The 13,924-nt window shown below is 34.6% G+C and overlaps 2 protein-coding genes across 3 annotated transcripts; both read right to left on the bottom strand.

The window, feature by feature from the left end:
• Nucleotides 1-56: 56 nt before the first annotated feature.
• On the bottom strand, nt 57-2,107 carry LOC114192257 (uncharacterized). The gene is made up of 6 exons (XM_028081917.2): nt 1,897-2,107; nt 1,583-1,741; nt 1,381-1,461; nt 724-849; nt 559-624; nt 57-431 (listed from the first exon to the last, which is right to left on the bottom strand). The coding sequence occupies exons 1-6, from the start codon at nt 1,994-1,996 to the stop codon at nt 349-351; spliced, it is 615 nt and encodes a 204-aa protein (XP_027937718.1). The 5' UTR covers nt 1,997-2,107; the 3' UTR covers nt 57-348.
• Nucleotides 2,108-6,371: 4,264 nt separating this feature from the next.
• LOC114192275 (serine/threonine-protein kinase Nek2-like) lies at nt 6,372-13,585 on the bottom strand. 2 transcript variants are annotated; one of them, XM_028081945.2, is made up of 15 exons: nt 13,346-13,585; nt 12,309-12,420; nt 12,089-12,155; nt 11,849-11,914; nt 11,627-11,673; nt 11,474-11,519; nt 11,287-11,367; nt 11,135-11,177; nt 11,008-11,057; nt 10,839-10,920; nt 10,706-10,755; nt 10,234-10,307; nt 9,934-9,985; nt 8,089-8,535; nt 6,372-7,454 (listed from the first exon to the last, which is right to left on the bottom strand). In XM_028081945.2, exons 2-15 carry the CDS (start codon nt 12,392-12,394, stop codon nt 6,783-6,785), a joined length of 1,863 nt encoding a protein of 620 aa, XP_027937746.1. In that variant the 5' UTR covers nt 12,395-12,420; nt 13,346-13,585; the 3' UTR covers nt 6,372-6,782. The 2 variants fall into 2 exon arrangements, with proteins under 2 accessions (XP_027937746.1, XP_027937747.1); XM_028081946.2 differs by lacking the exon at nt 13,346-13,585 and adding an exon at nt 12,882-12,906.
• Nucleotides 13,586-13,924: the final 339 nt, after the last annotated feature.

The raw sequence follows: 13,924 nt of genomic DNA, 5'->3' as shown, positions 1-13,924 counted from the left end.
ATTTCACTAAAGCTAGAGTGAGAAAAACATATTTAACCGAGAAAATATATTATAAGTTTATCAAAAAAATAATATATTTATACAATAACACTGCAGTAATAGAATTAACTATGTAAAACCTAAAATCCACAAACGGCGGAGTTTTAGTAGTTTACAAAAGCTCTAAAGTTCAAATATTTTCACTCCCTTTATTGTACAAAAAACAAATCATTCGTACTGTCTACGTATGTGCATACAGTATAACATACACTATAGCAACAATAGTCATCACATTCACACCCCAATGAGTGATGAACAACAATGAAATCAATTATCGACCAAAATAATTTTCTGCATCCCTTTCAGTCTTTAGCTCCACATCACCATACCCGTGGACATCATCAACATAATCATCCAATGGAACCTTCCTCTGAACACCGAGCCTGAGTTATCTGAGACAAAAACACCAAAACAAACACAACTTCAGAATTCACATATCTTCAAACAAACTTCAATGTTTTTTTTCTTTTCCATTTTAAATATTGTGTCAGCAAATACAAAAAATTGGTCCAATCTCACCTTGACTGCCACTGGTTGAATCTGCAACTTTTATTCCAAGCTTCGAACAATCAGATCCAAGAGTACCTTCAAAATACAACCATAAAACAATCATTTTCCTTAATCATTAAGTAATCTTTTTTGCTAACATTCTGCGACCAGAAAAAAAAGGTTTTGAATCCTTACATTCGCTGTAACAAGGAAAAACGGAGATGTTGAGAAGATTAAAGTAATTGGTGCTGCATTCACATGAGTATGTATGTGTCCTGTTCTGCGTGCATTTTCCTTCCCCACAGTACGCCCAATAGCAAGCTATAGTATATTTTTAATTGCAAAGTGTTAGGAATCGAAATGTGAGACTAAGTTTTAAATTGACTAGAAATGAGAAAGTAGAGTACTATATAAGAATAAAGACTCATAAATTTATTGTCTTAAGGTTTTGGGTTGAGAATGATGTTAATGTCTTATGTGGTTGGACTCAGGTCTCATTGTTGTATTTCCCTAATAAAACCTCCTTTATAAACCTAACAAGTGGTAACCAATGGTTAAAATTGGCTGCAAGTGCAGTATAGTCCTAGTATCAAAAGTCTTCATAGTAAGAATTTCACATAAGCGTGTCCCGTTAAGAAAAACGACGATACAGAAAAGAATAAGAAAGGAATACTCGTAATTGGACTCAGATTTTACGGGTGTTGTATCTCCCTAATGAAATTTCCTCGATAGATCTAACACAAATCACATTACTATAGAAAGAGTATCATATTATAATTCACTAATGACATGAATTTTTCTGAACTGCTAAATAAAATTTAACGTTTTATAAACAATGATTATGTTTCTTACGATTAAAAGCTGACAAGTTGTGTGGAAAACTCTTCTCTGGAACTGGCGGTGGTGCTGGTTGACAACCATAGTTCAAGCTACCTGCAGAAGATATATACAACAATTTTCATTAAACCAGTTTTTTAAACGTTACACTGTAATAACAAAAATTTGTAAAATTGTTTAAATTACTTAAAGTGGAAGCAACAGAGAAAAAAACTACATTGGGGAATGACACATGGAAGAAAGCTGGTGGCATATTTATCATCATCGTCTTGAGTTCTCGTCCAGCCAGATTCGCATTCACAAATGAAGTTTAATGGATAACTTGTATTCACAACGCACCTTCCTTTCCCACATTCCACTTCTTCACAAACCTTATCTGCAATATTTCATAACCATATGTCACAGTTAAAGTCATAATACACAAATTTAACACCACTTTGTAGCGTTGCAGTTTTCATGCATTAGATGAATAGATAAAACAGAATAAGATTAAGTTTTTCGTTGTGTCGAAGATAGAGATGAGTTATGCACCAAGAAAAGAATCAGTAATATTATTATCCCCTTTGGCAGCGAAGGGAAACAGCAGAAAAAGAAACATGGCCATGATGCCAAAAAACCTGTAGGAACCCATTTGTTTGGTATATAACAAAAGCAATAACAGAGAGAGAAGAAGAAGAAGAATCAGAAGTTTGAAGGTGTATGATGGAAGGAGGATTTGGGTTTGGTCCTTATAAATATAAGAACTAAGAAGTTGTATTTGTTATATTAATATTATAACAGTTACTGTCTTTCTCACATTCTTATGCTTCACACATCCAAGACTTTTGGGTTAGAAAATTGTGGCAGACACCTCTCTCACGTTCCATTCACTACACAGAACAATATTATAGTAATCATTTTTTCCCCAGATTTCTTCTCCCACTACCGTGTTTGAAGAAATTTTAAGTGTTTTTTCCTCTAGAAGAGTGGAAAGTAAGCAAAGGAAGCTTCTTTTTTCTGCTTAAAAATGCTGTATGAATCCTTACTTCTATATTGTAGTCTATAGTATATATTTAATGTCAAAGTTTGGACAAGTGTCAAATTCTTACCAGAAGAATTGTTCTTATTCACATAGGAATTTTAGAAAGTTTTCACCATTTCAATAATATACAGTGCGTTCCTTTCATGCCATTTTTTTTATATATATATACAATTTTTGCTTTTTATATCACTTTTCTTACATAAATATGTTCATGGAAAATAATAGTTTTTGTTTTGAATATTATTTAAAAAAAATGATTTATTTTATCAACTCAAATTTCAAATTTGTGTTGTGTTGTGTTGTAAAAAGATCTCAAAATTAGAATTATAAATACCTTAGGTTTAGATTTATCGATTAGAAGTGGTAAGAGTAAAGAGGAAGAATGTCCCAATCACATATTTAGTTATTAATTTTGATTCCACGTTGAACATTAACTTCTAGATGTTGAGTTGAAGATAAATACCAGGATTGAACATCTATCACTTAACTAAACAATTTCAAATCAGTTACAGTTACGGTCACTTCAGGGCGTGTAGGCAATAATATTTTAATACTCATCATACTTGAGTAAAATATTCATAACAAAATACCTTATATTCAAATATGTATAACAAATGAGTGACTAATCGGTTCATTAAATATTAAATTAATTTTGTTAAAATTGTAGAAAAAAATTAAATATTTAAACTTTAATAGCCCACCAGTAATCATAAAATGAATATGTTTTATGGTCATTCACTTTGAAATACCATGTAAACAGAAATAAATCAATGGCTAAATACAATTATAAATTGCAATCGTATATGAAATTGTACTAAATAAAGAAAGAAATTTTCTATTTACAAAACCACCCCAAATAATAATAGCACTTTATACAACTACCTTAAACAAATGTGATTTACCTTAGAAAAACATAGTCATGGTCCTTCTATTTTTTATATGGATTAAACGAATCTTCAAATTGAGAAAAAAATGTGAATTAATTATATTTACTATAAGAGATCATGCTTCTGAAGTTAGAAAATAATTAAATTCTCATATATCTATTTTAGATTTAAAGACCAAATTTATCAGTGTGAAAAAATTAAGAACTTTAGATCAAGTTTAACTGAAAGTAAAAATAAAAAATAAAAATTCTCCTGCAATTTTAATTATGTCAAACAGTTACCATATTCCAAAAGGCTTTTGAAGTTAAAAAAAAAAAAACATTAGAATGAAAAATATTGATGAATCTATAAAAAGAAATGAAAAACCTGGAAGATTTTAAAATATAATATGAAATTATTCAATTGTGGATGACCCCACCCGACCATTATTCGACACCATCTACGCATGCAATAAATTCTTCTCAAAACTGCATCAAATCACCAATGAGAACCTAGGATCCAACCAAAGCATTATAATTATGAGATAGGTCCTTCCCCGGTTGACGCATGTAAAACTTTATTAGCTACTATCAGATTTGCTCAAATGGAAATATAATAATAGGAAACAACTCAACGCTACAAGAACACCAAAGATTTGGTAATAAGTGAACCCTGGCGTTAACCGCAAAGTTTTTATATCATAAGTAGGACCAAAACCTAGGAGGAAATTTGGCATGATCCATCCAAGGTTCTGAAATAAGCAGAAGATGCAGCAGTTTATGCATTTCTAGTGTTGGAATTTGTTAGACAGCTAGCATTACAATACAGTAACCTAAACTTCGTCGAAGGAGTTATTTCGTAACCTCCTCCAAGAATCTTGCTGCAAGCCTAAACTGGCTTTTCTCTTCTCTGCTTCAATTTTATCTTCTGCCATTTGGATAAATCCTGCTGAAAGGATGAGTTATCGGGTCGGTCCTACCATATTCCACAACCATGTCACCCCAAAACTTAGAAACCTCATTCATATCATTTAGCATACTTGCAGGAGAGAATTTTATGCTATATTAGTTGAATCACGAGTATCCTCCACAATTATTTCCGTGTTCTAGAAAACTTCTGCATTAAACTTACAAACTAGAGTATGTATCATCAAGACAGAGCTTAAAAACTAGAGGAGTTTCTAAAACGTTAGGAAGAATTCTGCTCGCTCTCAGAAATTCCTTGAGAAAGAAAGACTGCTTTTTTGAAATACTTCAAAACCACACTGTGTCTACTTGGGGGATTGTCGGTGACAACCACAGTGGAGTTGTTGATTTTAGTATATGTGGCGAAATGTCATTCTCCACATGAACAACAAGGTTATCATTGTCAACCCTACTACCAAGCGTTATCTTTCTCGTTATTTTTTGGCAATAAGTATACGTTGGAATGGAGACTTTATATTAGTTAGAGATAAGATAATTTCATAGTATATAATATTAGGATCAAACGTTTATCACTAAGTCAAAAACTATAACTATTAGTCAAGGCGCAACTCTCTCTATTTTTAAGGATGTAACAGCTCAAGAGTTATGATTCGATTGTAACCTGATCCACCTAGGATAATTGATGTCACTACAACATAGAAGTGGATACCAACTTTATCTTATAAACCAGTTTTGTAAAGTTGAGTTAAACTTAAAGTTAACTTATTAACATGATATTAAAACATGAGTTATAACTTATCTTAGATGACATTTGTTGTTTGTTAGACCTATCATGCCACTCGCTATCAAATCACCTATTAATGTCTAGTTCTACGCTCGAAATGTATATGTTCCAGTTTGAGAGGGGAGTTCAGATCATCCATTAACGTGAAAGAGAGGTATCAGAGATCACACATTGATTGAAGATAAAGTAACCTTCCCTTTAGCCAATATTTGACCTGGTAAATCATGCTTCATTATCAAGATCCTCAATAGCCCTTGCAACCATTTCGCAAGAACGACATACCGTAAAGTCATCCAATGATAAAGGTAAAAAATGTTGGTCTCTAAAGTTGAGAAAGGCCAAAAATTTCTTACCCGGCACTGTTCATAAGATTGTCTTACATATGAAGGTTTAAAATCCGCTGTCCAAGTAACCAGCCGCTAGGATCCTGGATTCAACTTACCACCAGGTAGCACACGACTTAAGTCTTCTGAAGTTGACAAAGAAAATTCAAAAACCAAGTGTAAGTATTTTCGCGAAGGTCAATACCAAGTGTGCATTCATCTTCTGGTATCTTTTGCATCTCATTGCCCTTGATACAGTTGTTGGAAGTTGGCTAATAGGAATTTCACAAAGATTATGTAAAGCCTGGACAATGGGTTTCGTCGAGGGTAAGGAAGATAAGTCTTAAGCGATAGCACGATTAGAATTAATGGAGTCCAGACGACTCCATGGGATGGTGAAGTTGGCCAAGAATCACAAATGGATTCTTTCAGTTGGTTTCTTGAATGTTAAACACACTGATTAAGAGCCGCATTGTTACGATTTTATATCCATTCTCGTATACTAGTTCCACATTAGGACACGGTTTGAACAGTGAATACGCGCAAAAGGGATCAAGGTACAGACATCAGTGAGAAGTCAACTTCTCAGATAAATAATGAATAACGAAACACATGAATCGATATCAATTCCCAAATGTTAGAAGCCGAAACTATCAAATTCAGACAAAATGGCAGACGCAGCAAATATCGTCTGAAAACAGTCATTTCAACTTGAGTCTGTCCGGACGACAAGCAAAACAAGAAAGGAAAAAGCCGCAATCAACGCAAAATTTGGGGGTTGAATGCTTGTGTGCTTAAATAATAAAACATCATATCCAAGAAATTGCTGGCCGTCTTCTAGTACCTACCTACACTGGATAGAGGCAATGTAACATGTTTAGTCCATAATATGGCCATTGCGTGTATGAATTCAAGGTATGTCGGTCTCAATCTCAGATGCTGAAAGTGAAAAGAAAAAGTTGCCCTAACATCAGTCTGCTTTCATAAATGGGAGTATGATTCGTCGATTTTCTACTAAATGCTTCTTTGCATTTACACTTATCAGGCAGTACAAATACAAAACACCCAGTACCACAAGGAAACTAGTTAAACAGTAACACCAGCAAAATGTTTTTTGTATTGTTAACCATTTCGATGCCATTAGGACCAGAGATAAATTTCAAAGTATACCACTTCCTTGATTACATAACTAGGGCCTCTACTCAAATGCCAATACCTTCTGCTCCCCATTTAACTGATGCATAGTTATTCTAGCAAAGAAAAATGAACGAACAATTACAAGAATGGAAAGGGTTTTGAGACAGCAACCTTCGCTACCTTTCCTGCCAAAGAAATATCTACCATCTGCTTCATGGATCAGATCGAAAATTTGAGTTATCGTTATTCATTGGAATGAAAAAAAAAAATGTGATAAGCTAAAAAAATCATCTGGCTAAACTCTCTCGTGTGAGAAGAAACACTGAACTCTAAAAATGACTACGGTAACATTATAGCAGTTTACATGAATTCTTCTGGGTTGAAAGTATTCTCTTTGAAGCTCTTACTCAACCAGATAGCTGTTTCCCTTGGGGAAACCTTTCCAGGCCCAAATGGTTTCAATAGAACCCCAAGTTCATCATACCTTGCCTGCTGTAGCAATCTTGCACTAAATTCAAGCAACCCTTCTAAAGCTTCAGCCCTTTGTTGGAATGATGACGGGTCAAATTGTCTACGGCGCAAGTCAGAAGATGTGTGGCTTGAAGCTCCTGCTGTTGCATTTTGATCCGAGGAACCACTTTTATCCTCATCAATTTCCTTTAACACGCTCTGCTTGATTCCCTGCCAAGAATCAGTACAGTCAGGTCTGTTTGAGGCTCTATCATGTACCTCTACCGTGCATTTGTCTATCACAGTGGAATGGTTGCCACTGGATGGGAGGCCAGAGGAACCTTGAACAAAGGATGATGTTCTATTGATAGGGAACAAAGAATCCACATATGAAGTTAATGGGAATTCAGCCATCTTATCGATTCGTGGAGAATTGACCGAGATATCAGGTGAAGACACGTGACTAATCATAGTGGCATTGGGCCCGCAAGGAGGCTGCCGAATACCACCTTTTGTTGGCAATGGAAATGATGCTCTACGGTTAGTATTAGCAGATTTTGTGGTACTGTGTGAAGGAAGCATCTGCAATCAAACTTTAGCAAGTCAGACAGGTAATTCATTTTATTCGTGAATTATCTTGAGGCTTGACCAATTATAAAGGTGATCTCCCCAATAGTAAAATGATGTTAATTTTATAATAGTAACAGTGTAACTTTTGTAAATTTAAAAGAACATTATTAAAACCATAAATAATTTTTCTGGTAACTTTGCTCTCCTGTCTTTTAATCAAATATAAAAGGTACGACATTTACTTGACAGGGAAATTAGGCGTAAAAGTAGCACATAGATTAAACCTGTACCTTAGTCATAAGTTAAAGATCTTATAAAATAAATAAATGCTAATGACAAGAAGGGAGATTTTCTATACCGAGTAAATTAGAAGAGTTTATTGTAATATTTCAAACTAGGAATAAGGTTATTGTGGATTGACTACTTGTTAGTGCAGTTCAATACAACCACCCCATTCTTTAGAAAAATATCTATACAGGCCCAGGAATTGTCAACTGTTTAACTAAATATTTAACGAAACCACAAAAATGACATGATTGACTCTTTTTATGACTAAACCATGTGACAAACATTCTTATACCCCCCAACCCAAAGAAAAAGAAGGCAAAGTCATGTGAAAACATAATGGACTTACAACTTCCCTTACCTCTTTATGATTCTTTGAGGATTTCATTGTTTTCTTGTTGGTGCCAGCGACTTTTGAGGAAGTGAATCTTGGAGTCTTAGTAATGCTAGAAGTTCTGGAAACAGCAGGCTTCCGGATTGATTTCAATTCATGGCTATCTCCAACACGTAGTTCTGCTAATCTTTGATTCAAATGGTCAGGAGTACAATCTATTTCAAGAGTAGAGCACACAGAATCTTGATCAGCACCAGATACACTTGGGTTTAGAGTCCGATCATTACTGAAAGAATGTCGCTTATCCCTATACAGAGAAACAGGGTCATCTTCTGGCACCAAAAATCTAGTTTTCTTCAAGTATTTGGATTCTGGCCAATGAACTGGCAATGTGTTTCGCCTGGGGCTATTGATTTTGAGATGGACCTTAAGAACGTAAGATTGAAGATGTGGATGTCCAAGCAGCTCTGTAGCCTACCACCACAATCACACCTCAAATTAGAAATAGGTCCATGTGACAGATCAAATTTGAATTTCAGATGGGTAGAGCACATAGAAGGATAGCTGCCCAGAAGGCCACAACTATAGGTGATATCATGGTGAATAGACGTAGATGCCAGAAAAGGACACATATGGAGACAAAGGATAAATGAGCTCAACAAGACGTTATGCAAAATGAATAAAATTGGCCACCACTAACAATAATCATTACTGCCATGTAGACGGCAGTGGCACCAGTCATCAGGTAAATCATGGTTTCTAAAAGCAGATATTTGAATTTTTAGCTTTTAATTTAAATTTTCTTCACCTGTTTATAAAATTGTTGTACAGATTTTATGAAAGTTGTTTATGGATGTACCTTGCTTTAGGTTAAGGAACATAAGTTGCAGCCTTCTCTTTTGAGATATACATCTACTCAGCTGATGTATACATACATCTATATAATATGTATATATAATAAAATATGAGTACAATATACACATATACATCAGCTGAGATGAAACTCGCTGATTTTTGGCCATCTCTACATTCAAGTTAGTATCAAAATTTATTTTAAAAAGATTTGTTTATCTATCATGTTACTCGATGCACCGGACAATCCAATCCATAAATATTAGTCTCGTACTCAATTTTGTAGAGTTGATTAAACAAAATCCATTTTCTAAGACAAGCAAACCAATCTAGCTGATGGAGTTCTAGAGGATAAAAGGGTGATGTTCATGGCAGCTACACATTAATATCAATTTTCAGTTAATATCTTCGGGAAACCAGACATCATTAATATGCCCAAAAAACCATATTGGTTATAACAGTGTAGAAATAATTGTATGCAAATTTTAGTACAATTTTCAGTTTCAAAAATATTGCCTTTCACAACTCAATACTTTGCCTATCGTATTCCTGTGCCTTTAATTGATGCAACTACGAGGATTTCTCCAGTACCAAACAGGGTTTTTTCATATAAATGAATGAGAGGTCAAAGTGAAAATCGCATCAAAATTTGAAGTAAAATCTATCATCAACCCAACTATATCCAACCAGGCAAGCCAAAAGTGATTCCTTCAGCTAATCCAATCCTGACAATCCATTTAGGGTGGAGAAAACGCAGTTTAATTGAAGTGTAATGCTTGTCATGGGCAATGAAATCTCAAATCCAAAAATTTTGAGGAATGTTCATTGAATTGCATGCTTTTTCTGCAGATGACAGCATTAATTTCGGTGCTAGATGTGGCAGCCATTAGTTTGAATGAATCATTCTAGGTCAGAGGATTGCAATATCTATTCAATCACAATGGAAATAAAATACCGTGCTAGATGTAGCATTCATAAATTTCAATGAATTATTCTAGGTCAGAGGATAATATTACATACACTGGGCCTAAGCTCTGGATTCTTGCGCAGCATACTTTTAACAAGACCTCGACTGCCAAAAGCAATAAATATACTTGATCAATCATTAATCATATAGTCCATGATATTAATAATTGATCACATAAACTAACAAAAAAAAAACTTACTATAAATTATCTTAGGCTAAACACACCTTATGTTTGGAAAACTTTAGGCACTTGGTTTGACAAGTGTTAAATTTTACAGCGTAAAACATGACATTACAATTTGAAAAATGGAAAGTTCAATAAAATTTTTTATGATGGAAGATTATATGCTTACAATGAACTAGAATATTTTGTAGGCAGTGGAGCCACTATTGATTTATTAATCTTGTTAATCAATGCCTGTATATCCTGCTCAAAGAAATTGAAAGATAATTAGGTAATTCCAAAACAAAGTTCACAGAAAACATATAGTGAATCTGATTCTATATACAGATATTATGCAGCTAAATAAGTGTTGGTGATGATATATTGTAAAATCGAATTTATAAAAAATAATATAATAACAATTTCAAAACATAATAAATTGAGATACAAAGATAATTTAAATTAACAAGATTGTAATCTACTGGTCAGTCCACCTAACACTAAATGTCCAAATATGGCAGTTTGATGATAGCCAAATTATTGACAGATATTTGTCAAATCGATGCTATACTTATCATTCAACAGCAGACATGAATGTATGTAATACATTGCATAAAGAAAAAAATACAGAAAAAAAAAAGACTTCTAAGAAAGAAACTTACAAATGCTTTGAATGCAGGCTTATGCGCTGTCATTTCATATATACAGCATCCTGGATTATCCGATTTCAGAGATCAAACAATAAACCCATAACAGAAAAAGTACAAAGAATAAAACCATAATACTATTACTTACCCAAGGACCAAATATCTGACTTAGAACCATAAGGTATATCAGCAAGGAGCTCAGGGCACATGTAGCTAGGAGTTCCCACAACCTACATTTCAAGACAACCACGGGTTGATTATTACAAGTGTTAAATTTACAATAACCAAATCCAATTAAAAGGTTGCACATGTCTTACAGAGGAAGCGAGATCATCAGACGTCAACATTTTGGCAAGTCCAAAATCACCTGCATGGCCCTTGATAACTAGTGAACAAAATTTCAATCATCTAAGCTTTACTTAAAGAAAATGTAGAATAACTTACCGAGCCGTATGTCATGGTCTTTTGTCAAGAAGATATTTGAACACTGATGGAATCATGTGATTTTCTCATTAGTATATAGCTTAGTACAAATTAGATGGAACTAACTTTTATGATATTGTACTATTATATACAAAGAGAAATCAGTCACTAACCTTGACATCACGGTGAAGAATGTGGTTCATGTGCAAGTATTCAAGAGCCATAAGAAGTTGAACGAGCCACTTACAAAGTTTCTGCAAACAAATGGTCGTTTTTAAATTTTAAATGCAAAAATTAATGTCACCCTTATTCTAGTCCAAATGGAAGGAATATAAATTTCTGATTGGAGAAAAATATAACCTCCTCAGAAAACAGGACACCATTAGCTTTCTTTATAGCTTCCGCCCTGCATTACATCAACGGCATGTTTTGAAAAACATCCATGCTCCAATTTACAATAGTTAAGAATAGAACTATGAATTGTATGCTAGAAGTTAGAGAAACGAGACTTACATATCTCCTCCCTCACAATAACCTATAATGATGCAAACATAGCAACCCTGAGAAGGAAGGAGCCAAAATAGATCAAAACATATAACAAACTTGGAGTTTTATGATGCATACACCAAGAGATTTCCTAGCAATCCTACAATACAAGCTTATTTTATGCAAGCAGCAAGTAGAAACCATTCTTCTAATTAACTGAAGAGAGGTAAAAACTAAGAAGCAAAATACCTTTTCTACCCACGAATCTTTGTACTCCACAATGAATTGGTTTCTTAATTTAGAGATGAGCTCCATCTATACAGAACAAAAGACATAAATGTTAGTTATGCAATTAGAACAATGCGGCCCATTAGCAAATGACACTTCTATAGAACTAGAAACCAAACAATGCATCATGCAAAGGGAAATATTTTAGAAAAAGTCACAAGTATTATGTATTCTATTTAAACTGCTATTTGAAGCACCAACCTCCAGATGTGCAGATCTGCGAGAGCGCTCGGTTTGACGAGCAAGGCGAATCTTCTTCAACACATATCTATATAATCAAAAGACACAAGTGCAAAAGCATTACCAATAATGATTTATGGAATAGCAAATGTTGTTGTTTAAACATTTAAGTGCACAACTGGAAAGAAACAGACGAGAAAAATAAATAAATAAATAGAGGTCAGGTAGGTTAGTTTCTCACTTTTTCTTTTCATGCTTATGTCTCACAAGAAGCGCAGAACCAAAAGCACCTTTTCCAATTTGCTCAAGTATTTCATACTGCTCCATGTCATCAATTAAGAGAATTCCCACCCCTGGTTACATTCCAAGTCAAACACATTGAATCCTTACAGAGAGGTTAGATGACAAAATAATGGAGGGCAGGTAAATAATTAAACCATATTTGGAAGTTACAGAGACAATTATTGTACTGCACTGTGTGACTGAGAAGGGAAACTACACTAGCAGCGAAGTTACTCAAGAATTGCATATGCTTACAAGTTAACCCTTTCCCTTTATCCCTTCTCAAGGTAGAATAAGAAAAGTACAACGCAATACAACGGTGATTATTGCGAAAAAAAGAAACGAACAAATATAATCGATAATCAAAAGAAAACAAATAAAGCAAATAAAGTAGTCAAAAACCGGGTCCAGCAATGCTCGTTAATTACAGAATACAGAACAATAAGATCACGCGGTAAAAGGGAAATAAACAACCCTGGATCACACCAAGTTAAGTACCAAAGTTGAACAATCAGGGAGTTTAGTTAATTACTTGACAAATAAGGCTTCACCACAAAAATTATTCACGTAAAGAGTTATTGTGTTTCCATTCCCTGGCGAGAAACCTATAGAAATAGAAAGTGTACATAACGTGTGTCGCAAATGTTTCCTTCATTCAACCAGCCTCGCTACTCGAAGCAGTACTAACAACTACTAAGATCACTACGCATAATTAATGATTTGCTGGTTTACCTACATTTCACGAAAGAACAAGTGTCCAGAATAATTAAGCAGTAACAGAAACATTAAGCCGAAAAGACGACGAATCAGAGGCAACGAAGTGGAATGCAGAAGGAAAAAATAGCATCGAAGAGGATGTGAACAGTGCAAAGGAAGAAAACGGAGAGAAATCTAAACCGGAAGCAGGGAAGGTAAAAAATAAAAAAGGTGAGTGAAGAGAGAGCAGGTAGAAAAGTTGAATCAGGTAGAGAAATGAGAGTAAAAGGCAAAATGCACCTGAGTTGAGTGAGTCGGTGGTTGCGAGAAGCAAGGTGAGGCTAAACGGATCGAAGGGATCGAAAATGTAGAAGTAAGAGGAGTCAGAATGCGAAGTTGAACATTGGCAGGGGAGGCGCAAAACGACACCGTTGTTCCGGGAGAAGAAGCAGTAGACGAAGTTGCAGAAGAAGCTCTTTCGCCATTCTGGTTCAGAGAGAGAAAAGTACAAATCCAGAGAGAGATTGCATTGCAGTGTTATTATTTATTAAACAACTTGGTTGAGAGAGAGAGAGAGAGAGAGTGAGATGAGGCTAAAACCAGTGTCCCGTGAGGGTGAGATTTTTACTTTGACAGATGCAGGAGAGAGGAGAGAGTAATGGGAGTGAGTGAAGGAGGGGAAGTGATAGGTGAAGTTAAAACTACACTGATATTATTATTTATTATTATTTTTTTATTATTATTATTATTTGCCTGATAAACAAAAATGAGTGAAATTATTATGACGCTCTTGTTTCCCGTTTTGTGAAAAGGAGCAGAGACAGAGGGAAAAGTGAAGGACTGGAAGGTGGGTTGTCTGTTGTCTCACACCCTGCTCAA

Source organism: Vigna unguiculata, chromosome 7 (genome assembly GCF_037176805.1).
Source record: "Vigna unguiculata cultivar grain cowpea cultivar isolate G323 ecotype 2 chromosome 7, ASM3717680v1, whole genome shotgun sequence".
Classification (NCBI taxonomy): Eukaryota; Viridiplantae; Streptophyta; class Magnoliopsida; order Fabales; family Fabaceae; genus Vigna; species Vigna unguiculata.
This window is presented reverse-complemented; position numbering and strand designations above follow the sequence as displayed.

What these genes read in the sequence shown, in the direction of transcription:
- LOC114192257 (XM_028081917.2), bottom strand. Translation starts at nt 1,996, where the DNA reads ATGGGTTCCTACAGGTTTTTTGGCATCATGGCCATGTTTCTTTTTCTG. An exon ending in TCCATGTGTCATTCCCCAAT is followed by an intron (nt 1,462 to 1,582) that starts GTAGTTTTTTTC and finishes TATCTTCTGCAG; the next exon opens with GTAGCTTGAACTATGGTTGT. An exon ending in TTTTCCTTGTTACAGCGAAT is followed by an intron (nt 625 to 723) that starts GTAAGGATTCAA and finishes TGTATTTTGAAG; the next exon opens with GTACTCTTGGATCTGATTGT.
- LOC114192275 (XM_028081945.2), bottom strand. Translation starts at nt 12,394, where the DNA reads ATGGAGCAGTATGAAATACTTGAGCAAATTGGAAAAGGTGCTTTTGGT. An exon ending in GTCAGATATTTGGTCCTTGG is followed by an intron (nt 10,756 to 10,838) that starts GTAAGTAATAGT and finishes CGGATAATCCAG; the next exon opens with GATGCTGTATATATGAAATG. An exon ending in ATCCAGAGCTTAGGCCCAGT is followed by an intron (nt 8,536 to 9,933) that starts GTATGTAATATT and finishes TTGTGGTGGTAG; the next exon opens with GCTACAGAGCTGCTTGGACA.